Source organism: Phaenicophaeus curvirostris, chromosome Z (assembly GCF_032191515.1).
Source record: "Phaenicophaeus curvirostris isolate KB17595 chromosome Z, BPBGC_Pcur_1.0, whole genome shotgun sequence".
Classification (NCBI taxonomy): domain Eukaryota; kingdom Metazoa; phylum Chordata; class Aves; order Cuculiformes; family Cuculidae; genus Phaenicophaeus; species Phaenicophaeus curvirostris.
In genome coordinates this window covers 58,225,415-58,247,648 of record NC_091431.1, presented here as the reverse complement: position 1 = coordinate 58,247,648, position 22,234 = coordinate 58,225,415, and the positions used below count along the sequence as shown (strand labels likewise).

Sequence of the window (22,234 nt, the reverse complement as noted above, 5' to 3'; positions counted from 1 at the left end):
ACCAGAATTGATTTGCTTGGGCATGGAGTAAAGCTGTGCAACCAAACTCCTGCAGGAAAAAAGTAAAAGGTTAGATTTTCCTCTTCAATTCTCACAATATGTGCAGCTCACATATGTGAAGAGAAAATATGGTTCTAACTCTGCATAGTTAAGCTAATAAGCTTTCTCATAGTGTGAGACAATAGGAACTGTGAGCATACTGTACAGCACAATAAGTGCTGGCACATGAACTGTTTCAGTCTTGAGGGACAGTGTTTCACAGTACATCAGTGACAGAAGACCAGCTTGCAGCCAGAATTATGAATGAAAAGTTTAAGCCTTCACGAAAGTATGAACTTTGAATGATTCTTCTGCAGTCACCTCAAAAATTGACGCATTGAATTATTTGGGGAATACAGCATTTAACACTTCATTTTCTAAGAATGTTATGCACAGAAATTCATTAGTTTAACCTAAGACACAATGATTTTAAAAGGTGGTGTATTATATGAATCACTACATATACACAAATGCAAGCCAAGCAGATAGAGCAGTACACATCCAACTTAAACCCATCTTACAGGTCTACTTCTAAACCTGGGGAAATAGTGGGAGACAGAAAAATTCATCTCTCTCCCTGTTTCAGGCACCAGACTGCAAGGGACTGTTGGTGCATATTAATTTCACAGTAAACTGTACTTGGAATTGCCACACATGCTGTCTCTGGAGAGCTCTGGTTCTTTGTCTTGAAAAAATCTCTCATGTGTTTGTGACTACTATACAATAATACTTCAGCAACAAATGCTATGGTTACATTTATATTAGTAAATAAACAGTCCAAGGACCCTTATGTACCCCTGATGCAGCTCAGCTTACGTGGCACAGCTCACATCCATGGAGCTAAACTTTTCCCCCTCTTCTCTGCTCCAAAAAAACAATCCAAAACCCAGGATGGCCTCATCTACACGGCTTATTAGGAACAGTCCCAGGCCCATGCTAGTTCCCAGGCTGTGCTCAGACATTGTTTGGGACCGTGCTAATTGGCCAGGGCCAAAACGATTCCAGGGACTGTGTTAGCAATTAGCAGCACGTTCACTTGTGCACATGCTCAAGCCCATCAACTGCTGTGATCTAGCACAAGACAGTCCTGCTTCTGCAGCTGCCAAAGGCAGCTCCTGAATTTGGCACCCCTCTTTGACAGGTTCAGTTAATGTGACACAGCTTCAAATTCCAGCTGCTGTGTGCTACACCTCTGTCCTTCCCCCACCCAAGCAAGAGCTACCAGGGAGGGCAGGAGTTCCAACAAATGAGCCATGTGAAGCATAGGAGCCTTCATGTGCTGCCCAAACCACTGGCTCCATCTCTGGCAGTGAAAGAAAACACCACATACAAAGATTCTGAAAGCTGTATCTACCCCAAAGGTCTTTGGCTGAGCTACGATGATCTGGCAGCTGATGGAAAGTAGACAGACTCTTAACAAATTTTCCTCAGTTTGCAGCAGAGCCCTCAAGGGCAACTGGCCTCACCACACCACTGGTGCCTTTGAACAGCTGTAAAATCTTCTTCTGCTTCCAGAAATGACAGAACATTTCTCCTAGCGGAAGCATCACAAAAAGGACAAGTTTATATGAGCTGAAGTAAATCTGAGTTGTGAATGCCTCCTCTAACCCACCAGCACTGAAGCACTGGAAAAAGATTTTGGAAGACAGGGAGGCATTCAATAGGATGTATTTTGCAACTTTTGCCTAATATGATGACTATGAAGTAATGGCTCTAGGTCTGACTTTTTATCAGGCTTATATAATACAAGGGGTTGCTTGTTTCTTAGTAGTGAGAATATGAAATGTTAAAAAACAGGTGCAAGAAGATATATAGAACCATAGAATCAATTAGGTTGGAGAAGACCTTCAAGATCATCAACTCCAACCATGCCTGTCCACTACTAAATCATATCCCCAAGCACCTCAACTACTTGCCTTTTAAACACCTCCAGCGATGGTGACTACCACCTTCAACCTCAACTTCCCCTGACACAGCTTAAGGCTATTCCCTCTTGGTCTCTTCTCCCAAGTGACACGACAACAGTCACTGCTCTATAATCTCCTTTAAGGTAGCTGTAGAGAGAATAAAACATAAAAGCATTAGCTAGTGCCTCATGTGCTCCAATGTGTATCCTACATAAAAGGATTCAAAACAGTTTACCTAGCTCACTTCTGAAATTATTTTATTTTGCTACCCTCTCCCTACGGATCTAAAAAAACCCCAAATGTTAAAAGCCCAGTAGAACTAGATCTGGATTTACTGATGCTTTTCCAAACTCACTATTACCAAGTCAGCAGCTGCACTCTTTTCCAGTCCAAGTACACACGGGTTATACTCTTCTTCAAGTTTTCTCTTCAAAAACATAGCAACTATATAAAAGCTTTGAAGTCCCTGCATGCAGCGGGGGAAAAATGAACCCAAAGTTATGCGTCCCACAGCTCATGTGCACAGGGAGGAGCAGCTCCAGGTGCTGGGACACCCGGGATGGAGGCTGCCCCGCCGCGGGGACACACACCGCCCAGCCACCCCGCTGCCTCTTCCCCTGCCCTCGAGACGATGACACCACGCACGGAGCCGCCACAGAACGTTTCTGGGCCGAATCCGTGGCTGGAGAAAGGGGCGCCAGGCACAGCTCCCTCCACTCTCCCCCGCTGCCCCCCCTGCCCCCGCCCGCTCTTTCCGCCCTCGCCTTCGCGTTTCCTGTCTGGGCGGAGGAAGTTTGTCCCTGCGGCGCCACCGTCCCCCAGCGGCTCGCGGCTGGTGTCATGGCGGCGGCTCTCTCAATGTCAGCGGCGCTGAGGCACCTTGTCGCCCGGAGCGCGGCCGCCGCGGCCCGCTTCTCGCCGCCCAGGTAACGGGCACCGTGACCGCTCCGCCGCCCCCCTGGCCCGCGCCTCTGCCGCCGGGCTTCCCGCCGGCGGCCCGCGTGGGCGGCCGCGTTCCCGACGGGGCTGACTTGGGCCTGGGGCCTCGCCGGGCCGGGGGCGCCGCGCGGGCCCTGCGGCGGGCGGGGGGCAGCGCGGCTGCGGGCGGGGCCTGGTCGTTCGCGGCCGCCGGGGCTGCGCCTCGCTGTGCCCGTGGGCCCTCGCCGCCCTCCCCGCCGTGACCGCCCGGCCTTTGTCCTTGCGGTGCCCGGAGGCCGCGAGCCGGTCGAGAGGGCGGAGGAGCCCCGGCGAGGCGGGCGGCGCTGCCCCGTGGCCGGGGGGCCGGAGGTCGCGATGGCTCCTTGCTCCAACAGCACGGTGTTCCTGCAGGTTTGCGGCCCTTTGCCGTGTTGTGTATCCTGTGGCTTTTTCCACTCCGTCGCCTATCCGAGATGTGTTACTTTTCTAAAGCTGCTGTTTCTCGGATTTCGAAATAATGTTCGAAACTGTTTTATACTATTTGGCAGTACTCGGCAGTTTCTGGGTTTGTTTTTGTTTTTTTTTTTTTTTTAGTGCAGAAACCTGCGTTGAAAGCCCTACGTGTCACCTGACTTTTAGCTGAAAATGTGGCCATCTGTTTACTCTGTCACAGGACTTGCATCTTTCTGAGTCTCCCTTCTAGTCAGGGGAAGAATATAGTTCAATGCTATTTATTAAATGTACATACAAGATAGTTTTGTTAATGTTTTAAAATCTCTGCAGTTTTTATACATGCATAAAAAACCACACGCACAAAGCTACGTGTGCAGACAGATGCAGAGAGAGAACTATTAGAGCCATACATTTTTTTTTTCTCACTTTTTATGCTTTGACTATCCCACTGGTTACTGCTGCTTCCTCCCTCTTAAAATGGCATCTGTTTTACAGTGTTGAAGATTAATCTGGTTGTCTCATCAAAATGCTTTAGAGTCTGTGAATATGAATTTTGGAATTCATTCATGCTAATGCAGAAACTTATTGTTCATGTTCTACTTTTTGTGTCTGCCCTTGTTTTAGTCTTCTGTGGTGTTAACGCAACTGTTGGCTATGTGGTCTATTGGATCAGTCAGCCAATTCAGGCTAAGAATAATTTTGGGGTTTTTTTGAAGCTTTACAACTCTACGTTTTAAGTAGTTGTTATGGAACAAATAGCAAGATGCAATGGTTGGGAATTAACAGCTTGGAAACATTAGGTAGGGAATTCTAAGTTGGCATTTCTTCCAGGAAGTTTGTTCTTTGAAATAGTGCCTTAGGTTCCTTCCTTGCCACAGAGGGAGACAGAAGAATTTATGTCCCTTAATATTTTCAGTAAGAAGGAGGTTGAAGATAATTTGCCTGAGGGGGACTTCATGTTCCTTAGGAGATGGCCTAATCATAAATCTGCAGGTGTCTTGGAGAAGGGCAGGGAAGAATGCTATGAGTCTCTTTATTTAAAGGTCTACATGTATTTCCACTTATTACATGTTGGCAAGGTAAGAATAAATTTTTCCTTACAACAAGGAAAAGATGTTTCAGAATAAGGTCATAGTTCTGATATTATGAAGGAACAGTTGAGGCTGTCATTCATTGCGTAATTTTTGTAAAATAATTATTTTTTATTTTGTAAAATAATTATTTTCTCGATGAAGTAGACACTATAACTTCATTCTTCTTCTAAGTTACTGTTCTGTATGAAGAAATTGTTAAGCAGCCTCTGTGATCTCCCTGCTCAGAAGGGAGAATCAAGGTGCGTAATTTCAGGAAAGGATTCAGGATTCTCAATTTTAAAGTCAAGATGTCTTCCGGCACCTCATAGTGAGGTAATAGCATTAGGTAGAGATGTATGGGAGAAAGTGCATCTTTTGCTTCTGTACTTCCTGTTGCCTCTTGAAACCAGCTTTGTTTCATTTTCCTTATGGATACCTTTTTTACATACCATGTAGTCCTTTGTATTTTACCAGAACTCTATATGACTCCAGTATCATAAATTTCAGTAGACAGGTGCAGATCGCTGCACAGAGGTGCACAAAGCCCTGACCTTGTCTGGCTAATAGAAGCACTATTTAGGCAATGTTAGTGCTAGCCAGTGTCAAGTTTTTGTCAGATTTAGAATAAGTGGCATGTTGCAGCAGTTGTATCATTTACTATTTCATCCAGATACAATGCCTGTCTTCTTATTGTCCTGTACTGTGCAAGGTAACTTACATATGGTGTTTTCAGGTTCAGAACTTCAGTAATAAAAAAAAATAGTTTTGCAGCATTTAGCTTCACCGGAATTAATTCCAGTGACTAACTGCATCTGCGAACAGTACCTGAAATAAAATTTCAAGATAAGACCAGGGGAAAAATTCTTTGGAGGTCTTGCCCTTGCTGTATAAGTACATATACTTACTTATATATACATACACATACTGTATAAGTGTGTGTATATAGTTTCATTTTGGCTATTCATAGGGAAAAAACACTGTCTAAAATATATTTTACTTGAATTTTATAAGTTTATTTTGAATATCTTTTTGTTTTTAATGCGTGTTAGAAAAAGAACAGGGAATCAAACTATCTTTCAACACAGTAGTACAACTGTCAACTGAAAGCTTCAGGGAATTTCGTTGTTCATCAGGTTGTGGTGTTGTGGAGATTTTGGAGCAGACACAAGGTGAAAGATGTGGAGAGGCGAAGGGGCATAGCAAGGGGAGAAAAAGATGAAAAGCACTGGAGTCTGTACACTTAATGAGCGTAAGTTTAAGAACAAGACTCAAGGCAGCAGCGAGTGTTCATCTGATCTTGTAGACAGCCTGAAGCAGTAATTTGGGAGGTATGTATCCATGTATCTAAGCGTGTAATTAATTTAAAACCCATTCCCTTTGATTCTGTCCACACTGTTCAAATGATGATTTTGTGGATAAGAGAGGGTCTAGCAGCCAAATCTTGCATATTCACTGTGCCTGAAAACATCCTCAGTGGTTATTTTTTTTTATAATCACGTCTTTTTGATGATGATCTCGTGTCTTGCTCTTGTGAAGGAAAGACCCTCTTTCCCCATCAGGGGAGAGGAGTAGATTTCTGACAAGTAGGATCACGTGAGTCTTTTTGCAGTACTTCATGTAGGATCTCAACAGTGGTAATACATCATGACTTCTAGTTAGCTAAGATCAAGACCATTCTTTTTCTCAAAGTTGTATAGGATTCCCGTAATGTTTCTGATAGTTCAAGTGCTTTCAGTATTGGTCTAGGTGAGGAAGAGTATCAGTAAAAAGATGTGAAAGTAAGAGGGGCAGAATGGGTGAAGAGGTTGGGGACACCAAAGTTTGAGAATGACGATAAGGAATGTATGTGTTGTTCTGGCAGTGACTTTTTTTCCAGTGTAATTATGGAGAAGTAAGTAGAGCAGGCATTATGACAGCAAAATGTTCCTGATGAATCTTCTTAAATTGCTGTTCATTAATGGGCATAAAACTTGAAGTGACTTACTTTAATTACATTTGATTCCTTCACTTTTGGAATTAGAAACCCAAAGTGGGAGGAGTGACAGCCTTTTCAGAAAGAGAAGTTTTAATAGAGACAAGCAGGCAGACATTTAAGGTATGTTTGTGTTGAAAGATAATCTAGTAGGCAAATGATGTGCTTGCTTCTGCACTTGGAACAAATGAAAGCTTTTCTTACCAGCTCTGTGGTAGCTAGTCATTGTGGGCTCAGGACTGGAGGTCACTTACCTGAAGTTTGGCATATTTTTAGAATAATGCATTCTTATATGCTCAAGTAATTTTTTTTCCTTAAGTCTTCTGAGAATGTAATAATCTTCTCTACTTTGAAGATGTGAAGACCCCCAAGCCCCACAAAAACAAACAAACAAAAAAACCCAAATTAAAAAAGTCTTGCATGGCAGAGGTGAAGTTTCTTGGCAGTAGTATCCTAAACCAGAAGGATGTAGTGTTTTCCTTCATGGACTAAGTGATTTCAAATACCATCTGACACTGCATTTGAAAATGTCACTTGGTTTGTTTTCAGAACAAAACACCAAACTTTTTCCATAAAAAAAGCTTTCATGTTGGTATTTCCTAATACTAAATACTTGGTATCATGAAGTTTGAGAGAAATTTGTTTGTAGAATTTGTTACAATGACTTCACGCACTTTTTTTTTTGTCAAATAAATACATTTGTGTAAAGATAATGAAATGACATACAGAAACAGAGAGAAGGGGAATTCGAATGGCAGCTGCCAACAGGTAGAATTTCAAATCTATGTTAACAATATAATACAATTTGCTTTAGTAGTAATGCTTTAATGTATGCTGTTCAGCAAGTTTAACTCATACTGGAAAAATACTTTCTGAGTTACAAAAGTTACCTTGATGTTGCCTTAATGTAGGCTTGAGCCTTATGAGTCAATTAACTTAGTGATCCCATTGTACATTTCAACTTGATGCAGTAGATGTATATGGTTGGGAAAGCCCAGAAGACAGCTCGGTTGGGTTTTATTACTGTCACTTTCAAAGCTGTTTGGACAAAAATAGGCACTATCAAAATGTGCCAGTGAGATTCAGAAGAAGTAAAGCTCCAAAACCCAAAGTAACTTGAGAATTTTGTGCTATCTCCCTCAGTGGTGTGCTGCTTTAGTTTTTCACACACAACTAGACACAAGCAGAATCACTAAATGTTATTTCTTTTTTGGGAAGGAAATAAATGAAAATCAAATCAGCAGTAGGAATAATTATACCAATGTAATAGGTCTTCCCTTTGGCACTGTGGAAAACCTCACCCATTGTTAAGCACATGTTAGTGAATGGTGAGGATGGAAACACTGGTTATAGTTTACATGGTTCGTATTTGTAACTTTTATCTGCATTCTCAATTTTGAAGGTTGCTTTTACTGATGTCTTTATATCACTTATTCTATGGACAAATCATATAATTGGTATGGTAATGATTTCTCATCATCTCTAACCTAGTTACTGCTTCTGTTGATTTTTTTTTTTTTTTTGAAGGTTTTAGTGAACTTCAAGCATGCTGGGTAACGCTGTTAGGCATAAGGTAAATTTCTGGAGATAGGAACACGATGTCACTATTTAGTTCCATCTGGGACTAACACAGTCTTTTTCATAGTTGTTATGTTTTGTACAATTCTTTGTGATGCAGGAACGGATCTTAAACTTGTGCATTTTTGGTTCTTTTAGGGTAAATCATGTCTGCTTGTGTATTTTTCTTTTATTGTTCTTACTATAGGGCTTGAAATCAAAGTTTTAGTTTTTTGAGAAGAGCTAGAAGTTAAAGTTATCTCCACACCATCAAGCAGCTATTGATTTTTCTGCTGGACCGAATTTTCTGTTGTAGATTAAATTGTTTGGTGTAAGAGACTAAAATGCTGAGAGGCTTATAACAGTTATCAGGGAAGCTTGAACCTACTCAGAAATAGTTTAAAACCCACCCCACCCCCCAAGATTAAAAAAATCCTCTTTTATACCAATAGTTTCAGTAAATCTGTGTAAACTTTAAGAGCTTATTATTTTATACTTTTTATCCATGTAAATATGTTCATTCTTATGAAAATGCCATGGATTTTGATAAGCTTTTTAAATTCTTTTGTAAGAATTTGATTCTGAGTGTGTTACAAAGTGTACCTCCAAACTGTCTTAAGATACATCCCTTGTTGTTTCTAATAACATGTATTATTACAGTAGCAGGAAGCAAGCTGAACAGCTAACGTTACTTTCTTTATAATGCATATTTCCTAAGAAATGAATGGTGTATTTCTATCTGAGTTTCAAAGTGCAGTTGTTCACTTTTGGCAGTATAACAGTATGTTTAGGTACCATTTTGTTAATAAGACACTTTCTAGCTGCATTAATTAGTGTCTGTCTTATTCTTCCCGTGACCTGTGACTGATGCTCAGGGAGTAAATAAATTTTGACTCAACTAGACAGACTGCAGGCAGCTCCAGAATGTGTGTGGGTAAACAATTCTTGCAGCTTCTTATTCTTGGACTGTTAACATTGAAGATTTTGTAAACAGCTTTTATTAATTAATTTTTTAAAAATCAAATTTAATGTATTAAATCTATTTGAAGATCTATCTTCTGTTCTACGTATAAATACTTCTGGTGTTATCATCTGCTGTCAGTGTGATGAAGTAATGATTTACTAAATGTGTGTGATGCAATAGGTATTTAAGTCCAAATCCAAATTTTGTTGAGGAGAACTGTGTAATTTTCTATATATTTCAATAGTTTAAGTAGATATTTTTATGGCTATCATATTGTGTATATGATCTGATGTCAGTAGCACCAGAGATGTGCTTTGTGGCTGTTTGAAGACCCAAAACCAAACAAGTGGCTTACTACTTTGTAGAACCACTATATTTTAAGTGAAGGAAGAAAGCACAGTGCTCTTCGTGCAGTAGCTTTGACTGTTCTGTCATGTATTCAAGGAGTATTTGTATGTGCTGCGTAAGTTATCTGAAGGCAAATTCTGCAGCAGTGATATTTTGTCATATGTCAGTGTTGCTTGTGCGTAGCAGAGAGGCAGACAAATAATCTGAATGTTGTTGGCTGAACTGGAATTCAAGAATAAGGTTTGCTATTGAAGCACAAGTTTTGCCTTAAGGGTTTAATCCGCTTTAGAAAAGAGTGAGCAATATCAAGGCTAGCAGTCCGCTTTCAGGGAGCTAAGTGCTGCTTAGATAGTAAGAATATGAAAAGAGACTAGCAAAAGCAAAGAACAGTGCCAGTGGAGGAGGAGAGAGTCAGTGTATAAGAGTACAAGGGAACACACAAATAGGTTAGTTGATGAGCTTATTTAATTCTCAGAGGTGAGTTTTTCAAAAAGGCTTGTAAGTTGTGTTTACATTAATGAATGGTGATATATGGAAAGATAATGAAGTTAATTATCGAACAGTAGGGCACTCAGGCTTTCCTTTAAAGCAGACATTTAAGTAGCTTGGCAGTTTTCATTATATTACTCTTGTAAAATGCAGTATTTGTCTTTCATCAGCCTAAAGAATTGTTGACCCAAAACTGCAGATACTGATACAGAATTCTCTAGGAGAAAGGGCTTTTTTTTTGCTAATCTAATACCATGTAACTGTTAATTACGTTTCTATGTAGAATAGCAGGTCTGATGTGAGAGTTTTTTCAAAACTTCTGTTGCTTACATTGCAGCCAACCGTTTGTTTTTAAGCTAATGACAGATGTGTATTGTAGAAGCTAATTAATCACACTACCCACAAAAAAACCCTGTGTGGTTAGTATCCTTAAAAAATGAGATAAGATTTAAAACTGGTTGTGATAGAGAGTCTAAGGAAAAATTAAGTCCTGTGCTTTGGTTGCAAAGTAATGAAGCTGAAAACCAAGTGCAAATATATTGCATACGCTGAAAAAAACCCTGAATTTAGTAGAAATTATTGACTAGCAAAGTGTCAGAGAGCAGTGACAGCTGGCTGTTCTGAAGGTAAGGCAGGCTGGAAGCTGAGGGTGATCCCAGCAGGGAAAGTCGCCTGACTGACCAGAGCAATTCCCACAGCATCTATACAGGAGGAAAACTGGGTGCTGTTTATAGGGTACATCAACAGCACAATACACAAGGAAAGTACAGGTCTGGGATGTCCAGTCGGGAGCAAAAGGAACTAGAGACAGATTTGGAGGCAAGCTACAATGTGTGTCTGAAGTCCACACAGGTAACAGAGTCTGGACAGGAGTCACATTGCAGCTTGGGTAAGGGGTCTTACCAGACTTGGAGACAGGAGCCAGAGCTGGAGGTGGATGCACTTAATGATGTTGTTCAGACAAAGGCTGAAGACCCAGAGCTGGGCCTAAGTGGAGCTCCAGAACAACAGACAGGGGGGTTCATAGAGGGTCTGAGTGAGGCTGGTTGTGGCTATTAAGACCTGTTAGTGCCCTTAGGGTCCTGATATAACAGAGTTTGTCTTCAGATTGTTAATATTAGGGTACAAGCTGCCTTGACAACTCAAGTCATGTTCTTGCATGTAAGATGGCACCATTAATGTGTCTTCTGTGCATGTAACTCAGTAGGCAAAGATTTATTGAAATATCATGTGAGTTGTTAACTCTAAGATGTGTGAAAAGGAAGTTGGAAATATGTCAACAAGAGTATGATTGTGGACAGACAGAGGAATTCAGAGATGGGCTGTGATGTGATTAAGGTGTGTGATTCAATTGAGAGTAGGAAGGTACTTGAAAACTGTGGAATGTCAACAGTTCACAGAGGAGTTGAGAACAAAAGCTTAATGTCAGGAAGGAAATGGAAGAGTAAAGTGGCTGAGACCAGGTAAAGTTGACAAAACAAGGTGAAATGAAATCTTATACAACTATTAACTGGATTATCCCATTCACATCTAGAACTGCTGAAAGCATACAACTCTAAAAAAGTAATCTGCTTCTATATGTCACATTCTGTTTGTGCAGCATTTGGCTGTCTCTAATTTTTACACTTTTACAATGTGCTACAAACATAAATTAATTGGTAGCCTATAAATACGTGTTATCATAGCAGCTCAGCAATTGAGGATTACTAGCCAAATAGCTTCACTGGCTTCCATGAACCATTATGAAGCAAGATGTAGTTTTACAGTTACACTTTAAAGGATTCTTTTATATCTTAACTGTAATCTAGTTCAGTAATTTACAATTCTAGTGTTTGAGGGCATTAAATAAGAAAGAAGTTATATTATTTATATGCTGTGTTTTACAGACATTGATATTGCCTTAGATTACAAGAATAAGTGTTACTTAAGCCTCTAAGTGCAGTCAGATAGAAAGGCTTAATCAAGAGGAAAGGGTAGGGATCAAATACAGGACCATACTTTGCCATAAACCAGTTTGCAAACATGGAGAAATCTTTACTCATTTCTTTGTTTAATTTTACATGATTCAGAGGCTCTTGTTCAAAATGCATAAACTTCCCTAAGACAGAGGTGGGTTGTGGAACATTAATTTCATTCCGCACAGTTTTGGAATTAAACCCTTTGACTTCTGTTGTTCTTAATATAAAGAGAGCACAGTATTTAGTTATTGTCTAGTTGTATGAATGCCTGAATATGTATGTGTGGGGAGAAGTTTGACATTTAGAAAGCATAAATAGAGCAAATATGTCACCTGTGTATTTTGTCTTGACTCCCACCACAACGTTTCCTTCTTCCTTTTAACTTTATTAGTTTTTCTAGTTAGATAATGTAAAATTCAGTTGATAGTTGATATGTGCTGTGCAGCATTTCTAGAATTATTTGCCTTTTAGCTGAATTGCTTACAAGAGGTTTCCAGTAATCCACAGGGAACCTTCTGTAAAAATATTTAAATAATTTTGCGTTGTTTTATTCTTAATGTGTTAAACGCATCTCTCCAAAGTGTTTCTTGTCTGTTTGCTGTAATCCAGGGGAGACTACTGGCATACTTTAGGTCATGTGCATATGGGGTCTAGAAGCACTGACATGATTTTGTTCTGAAGTTTAGTTGCAAGTAATGACTTGAGTTTACATCCAAGCACATCATGAAACAGCCTGATGTCAGCCTCAGACTTAGAGAACTGTTTCAGGATGTGTAGTCCTTGATTGCTGGTGTGCTAACTTGAACCCAAGCTAGCTCTATGGATTTTTGCCTGTACTGTTCATCAGGTGAAGTGGTTTTTGTTGCCTGTATGCTTGTACCATGCATGTGGTCACCTAATTAAAGCTCCTACAAGGCATAGCACTCAAAAGCATGGTGGAGACACCTGTGTAGCTCATCAGAAGTAGGTTGAGCCTGCCTGTGTTTACTGTGTGAGGACTTCTGAAGGGTTGTGCTGGTCTTTGTTGGGTGCCTGGTGATGCCAGCTCAATTAGCTGGCTGGAGAGCAGCTCAAATGGGCCCTGTTTGAGTCAGGGGCAGTGCACCAAGTCAGAGCTAACCTTCCTCATTCCTTGTTGATTTTGAGAAAGCTGTTTAAATGAGAGCAACTAATGGTGGACAACTCAAGCCATGTCTTAAAAGAGCTATAGTTCTGAGGACTCAACTGGAGTGTCAGGTGTAGCTATAGTGCCGTGGTCCTGCAATAGCTGTGGAAGGACTAGGGCTATGTGTGCATAATTTTGTTGTTCAGCTGATACCTTGGTTGTCTGTAGATAAGTAAGTCAATAGCGTTTTCTTATCTGAGGAATAATTAAAGTAGAACAAAAAATAATTTAGATTTGATTGTTTTCTACTTAATATTTACTACTTCAAAATTTAACTAATTTCATATTTCTAAAGGCAGATGAAGTTAAAATTTGGCTTTGAGGATGCACACTAACTTAAAAGCTACGAGTCAAATGCTTGAAGTTATTTTCATATTTATTCAGTACCTTTATAGGACAATTTCTTCTTTTCATGATGCAGATTTGCCTAGCAGAAAAGTGCAATTAGTTTCTACCTTGTTTTCCAAACACACAGCTGGAAAATATCTATATATACATTTTGTATATGAATTTCTTAGCATGTAGAAGCAGCATTTATATGTTTCTGTTTCAATTTTGATCTTTTTTTGCCAGTCAATGCAGAAATTTCAGTAGTTTAGGTTATATAAAGCAGCATTCCTTTCATCCATTCAGAAAGGTAGTTGACTGTGTTTGCAATTTAATATAATTTTGTAGGCAAAGGTAAAATTATGATGTGTCAATATTGTCTGGGAATGTAACTATTTATTAATGGAGAACTTGCTTTTCCTTCAGCCCCGGAAGTTACTCATGCAGTTCATACTACAAAATAGAGCTACACGGTCTCCATAAGCAGTGTTTGGCATTGCGTTCCATATTTTCTTAATGTTGGTATGTAATAAGAATAGTAAATGTATCTTGGTAAAAATAAAATACTATTGACTGCTAGGTCCTTGTCATTCTGTCACTAATTGAATCTAACACCAGGGAAGAATTAATCCAACTCTATTTTCTCACACAAGTTCAACTTTACAGACTGTCTTTATATGCACTATATTGAGGCTTAATACTGTGATCTGTACTGTATTTGACATTGTATAACAGACAGTTATTAATGTCTGCATTTTATATGCAAAAACATTATACTGGTATGTTTTGAGTGCTGTTGAAGTTCTGAGCTGGCAGTGCTTCCACATTCAGAATTTGATGACTTTATGGTGGTTGTGAAGTTTAGATTATTCCTGATAAATGCCATCATTTATTGAGCAGTTCATGATGGCTTCTGCTTCTGCATGTATGTATACTCACACCTACCGATGCCCTAGTTGTTCAGTAGCAGTACATTTAAAACACCATTTAGACTTACCTCTTACTGTCTGCCTTCATTTTTTTCCGACACACATGAGATTTTCTCCAAGACTTTGTTTCATATCTCTGTTGTGATCTGGTTACCTATGTTGTGATATCTTGTTTTCTTTAAAATATCTCCAACAGCTGACCAAAAGGGGGTGCTAATAGATCAAATAGTCAGATGTGTTCCATAAGGAGGTTAAGCAGCCTTTTTTTATGCAATGAATTAAATCTCATTTACTGAACTAGATCAGGTAAATACAAGTTTTCGAATCTGGTTATTGTGTAACACATCAGTCACAGGATTGCTCTTCGTGGAAGGCAAATTGATGCCTTGTAAATATGGCTGCTTCTCACATGCCACTAGGCTTGTGGGGAATTCTTCATGACTGTCCAGAGACTCTGTGGCAGGCATCCTGTTCTGTAAGACTTCCATTTATTCTTCTGTTTATGCAGTTAATAACCAAAAGCATTTAGGAGTTAGGCATAGGTTACTAAACAAATTTGAACTTCTTAAACATCTTCTGAAATTTAGAGATTGAATACAAATATGGAAAACTACCCAGATAAACGTTCAAGTCGAATGTTTTAAATCCATCATTCTGATTCCATGAAAGACTTCTGCTGACCATTTTTTTATTATTTGTTTTCTACAGTCCAAGAGAATTCGCTAATGGTGTCAACAGAGCTGAGGCAGCTAGTGTAAGAAGGGGCAAGATGCTTAAGTATGTCCTTTGAAACAAGGAACTCTGCTACATCCTTATCCCACAGTGGGATAAGACAGTCAAGAGACCTGATAGTGGTGTGAATATTGTAGTGAAAACTGGAAAACTTCCAGTGGCTTCTCAATGGACTGCTTCATTTGTGTAGCAGAGTTGTGAAACACATTTGTGATTTTGTTGGAACAGTAAATGACAGTGGAAGGGGAGTACATGCTTCTTCTGGAACACGTGTGGTTAGATGATCGTAGCACTTGGTTTTCCAACCTATGTGATGCCTATAGAAATGTTTGAGCTCTACAAATTCACATTTTTTCCTAGTTGTCAGCATTAATTCCTTCCATGTTACTGAGCTAATGTAAGAGTATTTTTACAAGGATTTGATAAGAAGACTGTAGTGTTATCTTTGTCAAATTTCTACTCTTGTCTCTCTACACAGTATAAAAGACATTTAGATTTACTATGAGACTCTAAAATATCAAATTGTAGCCATAATCCAGTTTGGATGCAATGTTCACATCTATAATGCCTCTCTAAAGAACTATGCACTTCAGTAGAAAAAGTGACCTTAATCTCTTTAAGATTCCTAACACAGAAACCCAGAAATACCATTAGGGTATTGTTTTGTAGTAGATATTAAAGCAGTGTTCATGCTGAAGCTGGAGTGTGATCAAATTGATGGTAAAGACAAAATTGTATTGCATAAAGTTACATTTTAAGTGAACTGTACAAATGAGTATAATTAAATTGTAATAAATGATAGAAATTATTAAATTATAATAGTGTAAAGTGATGATACAGGATCATATAGATCAATTTAATGATTTTATATGCCCAACACAATGACATAGGCTGGGGAAAAAAATATCGCTTCATAATCACGACAAAATTACAGTTTGAGTGGTGGTCTCTGTAGCCAAAGGAGTTGCTATTTGTTCATGCCAAGTTATGCATGTTTGTGGAAACACAAACACACTTCCTTATTTGTGTGACAGACTAACATGCAGAGAACAAAGAAGGAATCATCCGTGAGAGAGTGAGTACATACGAGGTTTGAGAGAGGGGATGTACTTGGGGAGGAACGTCATTCCAGATGCATCTGAAGTAAGAGGCCCAGAAAGACAGGCTTAAGCAAGAGGAGAGTTTTGCTAAGTCCCTGTGGACTCAGTGTGGCATCTTCACCAGCCATACAGCCAGACCTGCTTGATGAAAGAAAAACTTTCTTCAGGACTAGAAGACCTTGTGAATGATGGGTTGTAATCCAAGAAGCTGCAGATTGGGTTAGCCGCATACTACTGTGGGAAAGTATCTGTAAAGGACATGGGTGACATTTTTCTTTTCTACTTTTTTTATAAACCTTAATTTTACTTTCGTCTACATAATTTTGAAGGGGTTTTGTTTTAAAATAAACCAAACTAAACCTAATAAACCCAACTTTTAAATTTAAAAGCTTGTTTGTTCATCACTAGGGAGCTCACTATAAGAAAAATATTTGGGCAGATCTGCAATGGTTTTGCAGCCAGCTTGGAGTCTCGTCATACTTCATTTATTAGATAATAACTGTGAAGGAAGTTTGTCTGATCTCTGTTTTGAATGGGATGAGCCCTAGAAGATATCAGGGTTTATTGTTGCTGGCTATTGTGTGTAAAGCTTTCTGTATACTGTTTTTAGTTTTTAAACTTCAGAATTATATTGCTGGTGTGTTTATTATTATTTAAAATAGTCTGTGTACAGTAATTTTTAATCAGAGTTAGATTAGTCTTGGAATAAGGTAAGAAATGGAACTTTCTGCTTTTAAGGCCTTATCTCAAGATGTTTTGACAGGAAAAATAAATGCATAAGCAGGCAAAATGGGATAATGTGCTCACTAAGAGAAAGGAGGAAAGCAGATTACCTTTCCTGAGGTTGATAGTAGATAGAAAGCAAGCCTTGTGAGAATGGATCTGTAAAGTATGTCTTATGCTTCTACAAGGTTATCGGTCATTAAAGCTACCTAAAGGTCAAAGTGGATGTGCGCAGAGGCAAGTATTAATTTGGAACTTTCTGAGAATTACTTTACTGTTGAGGACAGAGTAATAAGTTTAAATTGGGTGGTCACTTAAGTGATTTAGATTGTGTGTTCTTCTAAGTTGAAGGTAAAACAAATATTGTAAAGTTTATAACACTTCTAAGGGGAAACTTGAGTGATGAAATTATACTTATCATCATAGGAGTTTGAAAAAAGGATTATGTGAAAGAGGTCTATTGCCTGGTTATCTCCTCAGTTAAGTGCCTGACATTAGGGACAAACTTGCAACAAAACGTGTTGAAAGTTAAACAAGTGCTCTGGGAATCTTGTAAATAGTAGTATTTGAGATCATATGATATTTCAGAACTTGTGGTATTTTTAACTTTCCTGTGAGAGATGCAACAAATGGGAATATCAACAGCCTCTCGTCTTTAAAGCAAACCTGGTTATTTGCATAGCTTTACTCAGAGAGACCTCCATGGACTTAAAATTCACATTCCTAGTCTAGTCCAAGTGCCAGTTTTAAACCACTGTTCAAACAGGAAGTTCTTAAGAAAAGTATATTCTATCCAACTCACTAGAATCCAGAGATGGACAGAAAACTGGGCATTTAAGAAATGTGCAAGGTTGCAAATTCCAGTAAAAGCTGGGCTTTTTCCAGAATGGTGTAGTCACGAGAAATGGCTTTGAAAAATTGTGAGGAGGAGCAGAATTTGACTTAGCTTTGTAAACTGTCTGCTTTTCTAGAATAAGAGCTAAAATATCATGGAGAACTGTAAGGTGTGACGTCTTGCATGTTATCCCAGTTGACAGAGACATCTTGTGCAAAAAAATGTCTTTGTGTATGCAGCATAGAGGCACCTTGGAGAGAGAGTCTGCCCATGTTTAATCTGGTGGAATTATCACTTTGGTCTTCCCTATTAACTGTAAAGATATGACATCTCTTTAATTTTTTTTTGTAAATATAAAAACTTCCCAAATGAACACTCTCTGAGTGAAAATGAAGTCAAGTGACATAATGGTGAGTGAACGTAATTTTGGAAGGACATGCCAGCAATACTTTTCAAAGCTGATTAATACTTTTCCAAATAAAGAAAAATAAAGTAAAACCAAACAAATAAAAAAAGTCAAACCACAAAACCAAACTCAAGCTGCTTTGTGCTTAATTTTCTTCCAAATTGCACTTATATTACAAGAAAAGAATGTGATTCTGATCAGCCTTACCACTCAAAATCCTGGAGTACTCAAATTTTTACACATTCATCAGACCTCTCCACAGAGCAAGGTTAAGAGAACTTCTTCATAATTTAGGTTATTTTCTATCTAGAAAGGACCAATTTGATTGCATAGTCCAGTGTTCTTCTTTGGCCATATATTAAGTAGTTTAGTGAACGCTGTGTCGCACGTAGTTCTAGAACACCTGCAGAATACTGCTTTGATACTAAAATTCCTGGAGTGAAGGAGAAACAGATTTCCCTTTTACAGTGGTTTTGCCATGTTAAAGATTGGAAATACGTGGCCTCAGCTACTTTCCACTGGCACTCAAATGTACTGCTGCTTTTCTGAAGACTTTTAGGATAACCTCTCTCATAGTCTGTTTTTGAATAAGAACCATCTAAGAGCAGTTTCTTGTACCATACTGCAATATATGTCTGTTCTGATTTTATGATGTATTGTTTTACATGTACCAATTGAAAAAATGACAGCCGTGCTGAGCCAGCAGCTCTCTGGGACAGAGTTTTTGAGCTAACAGAGTAATTACCACTTTGATCTTCATAAAATTCTTATGCTCCCTTGCACTTGAAAACTTCATCTTGTTCTTCAAGGTGCCCTTCTAAATAGATTTTGTTATTTTAAACAGGAGTAGATGTATCTGTCTATGTCATAAAGTTGGGTGATTGTATAAACCTCATGCTTTGAGTTTGTTTTTCATGATGTGGAGATTTTTTGAAGTTGTTATTGGGAAATGGGAAGTACTTTAGTTGAGTATAATCTGTGTTAGAAGTATAGATTTCTGGGAATCTGCATTTGAAATATTACTGATCTGAACTTTGTTCCATTTGCTTGGTTTTAAAAGATTCTTATGGCTTGCTTTGTAGTCACTGATTTCAAATTCCTTTCTAGTGCAGATTTTACTTCCTAAAAACTTTACCATGCTAATATTGTCTGAAAATTGGAACACTTGTTTATTTAATATATTAAATGCAGTGGAGTTAGATTAATTAAATGATCCAGTTCATATTTTCAAATACATTCTCATCAGAAACTAGAAAACTTAAGGAGGGATTTGAGATTAGAAGACATGGTAGATGCATGTGTTATGGAGATTGTTCCTCCAGTTAAGTCTTCCACATTTCCATGGTTTAGAAGAATATGGTAGAAGATACACTTGGTTTTGAATGATTGTGTGCACGTGATCTGGTTGTGAGATACCTTTCACAATTCTGACTGCTTAACTGTTATAGTTTATCTGTAGAGGGGTTAGTTTGGGTAGTTTCAGATTTTCTGAAATCTTGGAATTTGGCTTTAAAATTTGTAGTGGTTTTGAAGGCAATTCTGGATGGTTTTGTCAAAAATTAAGTAACACTACCAATAGCATTAAATTACTACAAGTATGGTTGTAAGAATCCCATAGGCAAAATCTCAAAGTTAATTTGCATCTGCATCACGTCTGGCTTCCCAAATTAGGTAATCTTCTGAAGAAGGGTTGAAACGAAAGTGGCTTAGTCCCTCATACTTTGTTCAGTTGTCTATATTCTTGCATTTTTGTGCTTCATTTGTTTAAAATGACCTTAATTAAATGTGAAGCACACTGTTAGCTCAGAGAATTGGGGTTTTTGGCTTGTTTCACTTGCTGTTGCATTGTTTTGCCAAAAGACAATTTGTACTCAAAGGATCCAATCCTGACACTAGTGACATAATGCAAATTAAGGGCAAATTTTACTTTGATTCAGTGATGTGGAATTGGGTTCCGCATTTCCATCTGTACCTTACACTTTAATAATTATATGTGAATATTAATCATATTTCTTGGAAACAAATAAGCTGACCCATACTGATTTAGGAATGAAGCAAAATAGTTGTCAGCTTTGCACACTCAAAACCTGAAAATTTTGTTTGAATTATTAGTTTAGGGTTTGTTTTGTTGTTTTTCTGGATTAATTTTTTTTCCAGATTGTTAATATTCTGTTGATTGTGTAGAACTGGAGCTATACCATTAGAATGAGATTTAGAATTTTTTTCCACTGATGCCATCATTTTAAGGATCAGAGTTCCAGAATGCTTGAAGCAGCCTTGTATTTTTCTGTCTGTTCGTGACAAACCAGCTACTGTACATTCATATAGAGCAGTACAGTCCTTGCCACTGGCAGTCTCTCTGTGACAGAGAGCCTGTAGGCTGACATAAAGTGCAGCCTGTTGTGAACTGCTAAGTGGGAGCCTGCCAAAAACTCAGCAGACAGAACTAATTGGGGAGAAAAAGGATTTTTGTGCCCTCATCTCTTCCTCTTCAATTTTTTTTACAAGACGGATATTGTTAAAGTAACTTGTTTATGTAAGATTTGTCTGCCTCTATTTTCTCATTGCATGAATCACTTTTTAACTTCAAGTCTTGCACCGCAGGTCACTGAGCACTTCCACATGGCGGCTGGCACAAGACCAAACTCGAGACACGCAACTCATCACAGTTGATGAAAAATTGGTAAGGGCTTTCTACTGCATACTGCTATGATACAGCCTTCAGGCTTTCTGCACAATAGGCATTCAGTATGGTATTCTACATTCTTCTAGGAAATATGTATAAATGTGAATTATGAAGCAACAATCCTGCATACATTTTTAAAAGAGGAACATTCGTAGAACATAAGTTTGTGAAGGAAATACAGCATTCAAAGTGTTAAGCAATATAAAATGATGAGTACCATTATTATTACTACTACTACTGCTATATTATGGCCAAGGACCAGCATGAGTTGATTTATAACAAGTTTGTTCTTTTTGAGATTTGAGTGTATTTTCTGTGTAGTGAAATTATATAGAATTTGTCAGTTTCCTGCAGTTATCTTCATTAGGAACCATATTGTTAAAGAAAGTGTGTAAAGAAGCATCATGCAAGATTATTGTTTCTATGCACATATACTCTGGCATTGAATATGCATGAAGGTTAGATTACAACTGGGAACAAATGCATAACATTCTTCTGCTAATCAGTAGCAGATCAGAAATTTGGCAATCTTTTCATTTAAGTTCTTCCATAATGTGTGGTCTGTTACTCTAGATGCAACCTGACACTTATGTTTACATTATTCAATAGTATAGTTTTTGAAAGACTTCTGAGGGGAACGCGTCACAGCAGAAGCATGCTTTTCATTGGTTTTCATGTCTCTCTTGACTCTTCAGGGGAAAAAAATTCCCTTCACAGGTACCGTGTAGTTCATATTGTATGTTCTTTCTTGTATCCATGAAGCTATATCAACAACTTAAGAAATATTTGGAATTTGTATTTATAAATTGGACATTTGTAATGGTAACTGCAGTTTGAGACAATTGAGATTTAACAGGCTATTTGAAAAAAATCCACCTACTTTAACAACTCTTCAGGGCTTTTTACCCTCATGCTTTGCAGTATAAATGTAGCAATAATCTGATTTTTTTTTTACCTCTGAGTTGTTTTGTGAACTGTTTTCTGAATTTAGAAAAAAGTATAATTAAGAGAGAAAAAAATAATACTATATTCTAGCAAACGTGATTATCTTACTAATATAGTTGCATAACTTGCAATCTAGGAAATTTCGTTTAATATACAGGAGTTCATGAGTAAGTATGTAAATAAGATTCACCAAGTCAGTAGACCTGCATTTTCCTAAGTGAATTATGAATTGCATTTGATTATTGTAGCACTGTTTTCTAACTTTCTTTTTTTTGAATCTAAATAGACTTTTTGTAATGCCTGAATTTACAGTATCACATTTCCCTATTATGACCTTGGATAATGGATTCACAGTTCTGAAGGAGACTACAGTGCAAAGACAGACCCATGAAATAAACTCTTCTACCTTCCATTTAATATTTAAATGTACATTATCCTAAGTTAGAGCTTTATATAACTGTTCCTAGTTACAAGAGTTTGTACTTCCAGTTGAGTTAAAGTGATACTAATTTGAAATACAACTGTTCTGTTCTCGTAGTGTTAGTGTAAATGAATTGTAAGTGAAGTGGTTATTTCTAATATGTGTGTATGTTGTCAAAATATTGAAGATGCTAATATCATAGTTGTTGGGGGGTTGTTTGAGCTGTCATAGTAGAAGCCATTGAATAATTTTGTTTAGTTTTGATGTATCTGAATGATTATTTTCTT

General features: G+C 38.2%; 1 protein-coding gene across 1 annotated transcript in view; it reads left to right on the top strand.

Moving 5' to 3' along the window:
* The first annotated feature begins 2,713 nt into the window (after nt 1-2,713).
* The window catches only part of NDUFS4 (NADH:ubiquinone oxidoreductase subunit S4), a 47,066-nt gene continuing 27,545 nt past the window's right edge, over nt 2,714-22,234 (top strand). Inside the window, exons 1-2 of the mRNA XM_069880241.1 lie at nt 2,714-2,872; nt 20,500-20,578. Of these exons, the coding sequence (XP_069736342.1) occupies nt 2,787-2,872; nt 20,500-20,578 (165 nt within the window). The 5' untranslated portion in view covers nt 2,714-2,786. The remainder of the gene's footprint in view (nt 2,873-20,499; nt 20,579-22,234) is intronic.